The sequence below is a fragment of the Propithecus coquereli genome, unplaced genomic scaffold (genome assembly GCF_000956105.1).
Source record: "Propithecus coquereli isolate 6110/MARCELLA unplaced genomic scaffold, Pcoq_1.0 Scaffold167, whole genome shotgun sequence".
Lineage (NCBI taxonomy): Eukaryota > Metazoa > Chordata > Mammalia > Primates > Indriidae > Propithecus > Propithecus coquereli.
Window position 1 is genome coordinate 2,183,627 of NW_012141302.1, and position 1,345 is coordinate 2,184,971.

At 35.1% G+C, this 1,345-nt stretch overlaps 1 protein-coding gene across 1 annotated transcript in view; it reads left to right on the forward strand.

Moving 5' to 3' along the window:
• The window catches only part of GTF3C3 (general transcription factor IIIC, polypeptide 3, 102kDa), a 46,552-nt gene that overhangs the window by 7,500 nt on the left and 37,707 nt on the right, over window positions 1-1,345 (forward strand). Inside the window, exons 3-4 of the mRNA XM_012641639.1 lie at window positions 345-536; window positions 1,036-1,201. Of these exons, the coding sequence (XP_012497093.1) occupies window positions 345-536; window positions 1,036-1,201 (358 nt within the window). The remainder of the gene's footprint in view (window positions 1-344; window positions 537-1,035; window positions 1,202-1,345) is intronic.

A 1,345-nucleotide genomic window follows, 5' to 3' on the forward strand; every position in this document is an offset into this window, starting at 1 on the left:
CCACTGATGGGCTGATGCTCATTGGGATTAACTTGCTGAGTTACTGAGCTATGTATAGCCTTAGCAAAGGGGGATTTTCATGAGGAACGTGTGGCAGAGAGTAGAATTGTTCATGAAATTACACTTTGCTTTGAGAAAATAATGACTCAAAAATGTGTGAAAATGAAGCACATATGACCTAGGGTGTGTTCTAAATTCCATTAAATAGTTAGTATTAATTCTGCTGTAGTGATTTAAAGAGTTCAGGTATTAAAAAAAAGACCCACAGTTTGAACCATGGGATTGACATTAGCTCAAACCTCTTCTTTCAGGCAATGGAATTTATTTTTTTAAATTTATTACAGCTCCTCTGGCTTATGAGCCATTCTCTACTCTTGCCATGATATATGAGGACCAAGGTGACATGGAGAAATCGTTGCAGTTTGAGTTGATTGCTGCACATTTAAATCCCAGTGACACAGAAGAATGGGTTAGACTGGCAGAAATGTCTCTGGAACAAGACAATATTAAGCAGGCTATTTTTTGCTATACAAAAGGTAATTAAAATATTTTCCTCACTTTGATGTTACATAATAGGTTTTTTGATAATTGCACTTGCTACTCTGGTTGTGATATTGGCTGAAATATATTTGTTTCTTATATTTTGTAATACCAGAGGTAAATATTTGGGGTCTCTCTGCTATCACGTTTATTAGTGACTTTTTTAATATTGTGAGATAATACAACATGAAAGTTGGTAGATGAAACCTTCAGTTTTCCACAGAGATCACTGTTGGTTCTGAGCTGTTCCTTAAGGGTTACTGTCAGAATAGAGTGACCAAGTGAAGAAGATTAATACGGAGACTCAGGTTCTATCTGGTCTTGGATCAAACCTAGTTGAGAGTTCCTGTCAAGATAGATTTATCCCAGAATAACTCCCTTGGTTCCATTGGAGAATTAAAGTGTTTGTTAAATTTTCTGAGATGGTGGGTTGCACCCGGGTATAAGGCATCCCTTTTTGTGATAATTTTATAATTTATATTTCTTTCTTTTTAGCTCTTAAATATGAACCTACTAATGTCCGTTATCTGTGGGAGCGATCAAGTCTTTATGAACAGATGGGTGATCATAAAATGGCCATGGATGGTTATAGGCGTATTTTAAACCTTTTGTCTCCATCTGATGGAGAACGTTTTATGCAATTGGCCAGAGATATGGCAAAGTGAGTTTTAAGTATATCTAGATGTTCTTATTTATCATCTTATTTTGAAAATCAAAGCATATATTTGAAATAGAATGTATTTTTCATTGAAGTTCAAGTAAGTGTTTTGCCTTCTGTATTTTATGTTGTGCCTCATTTTCAGTA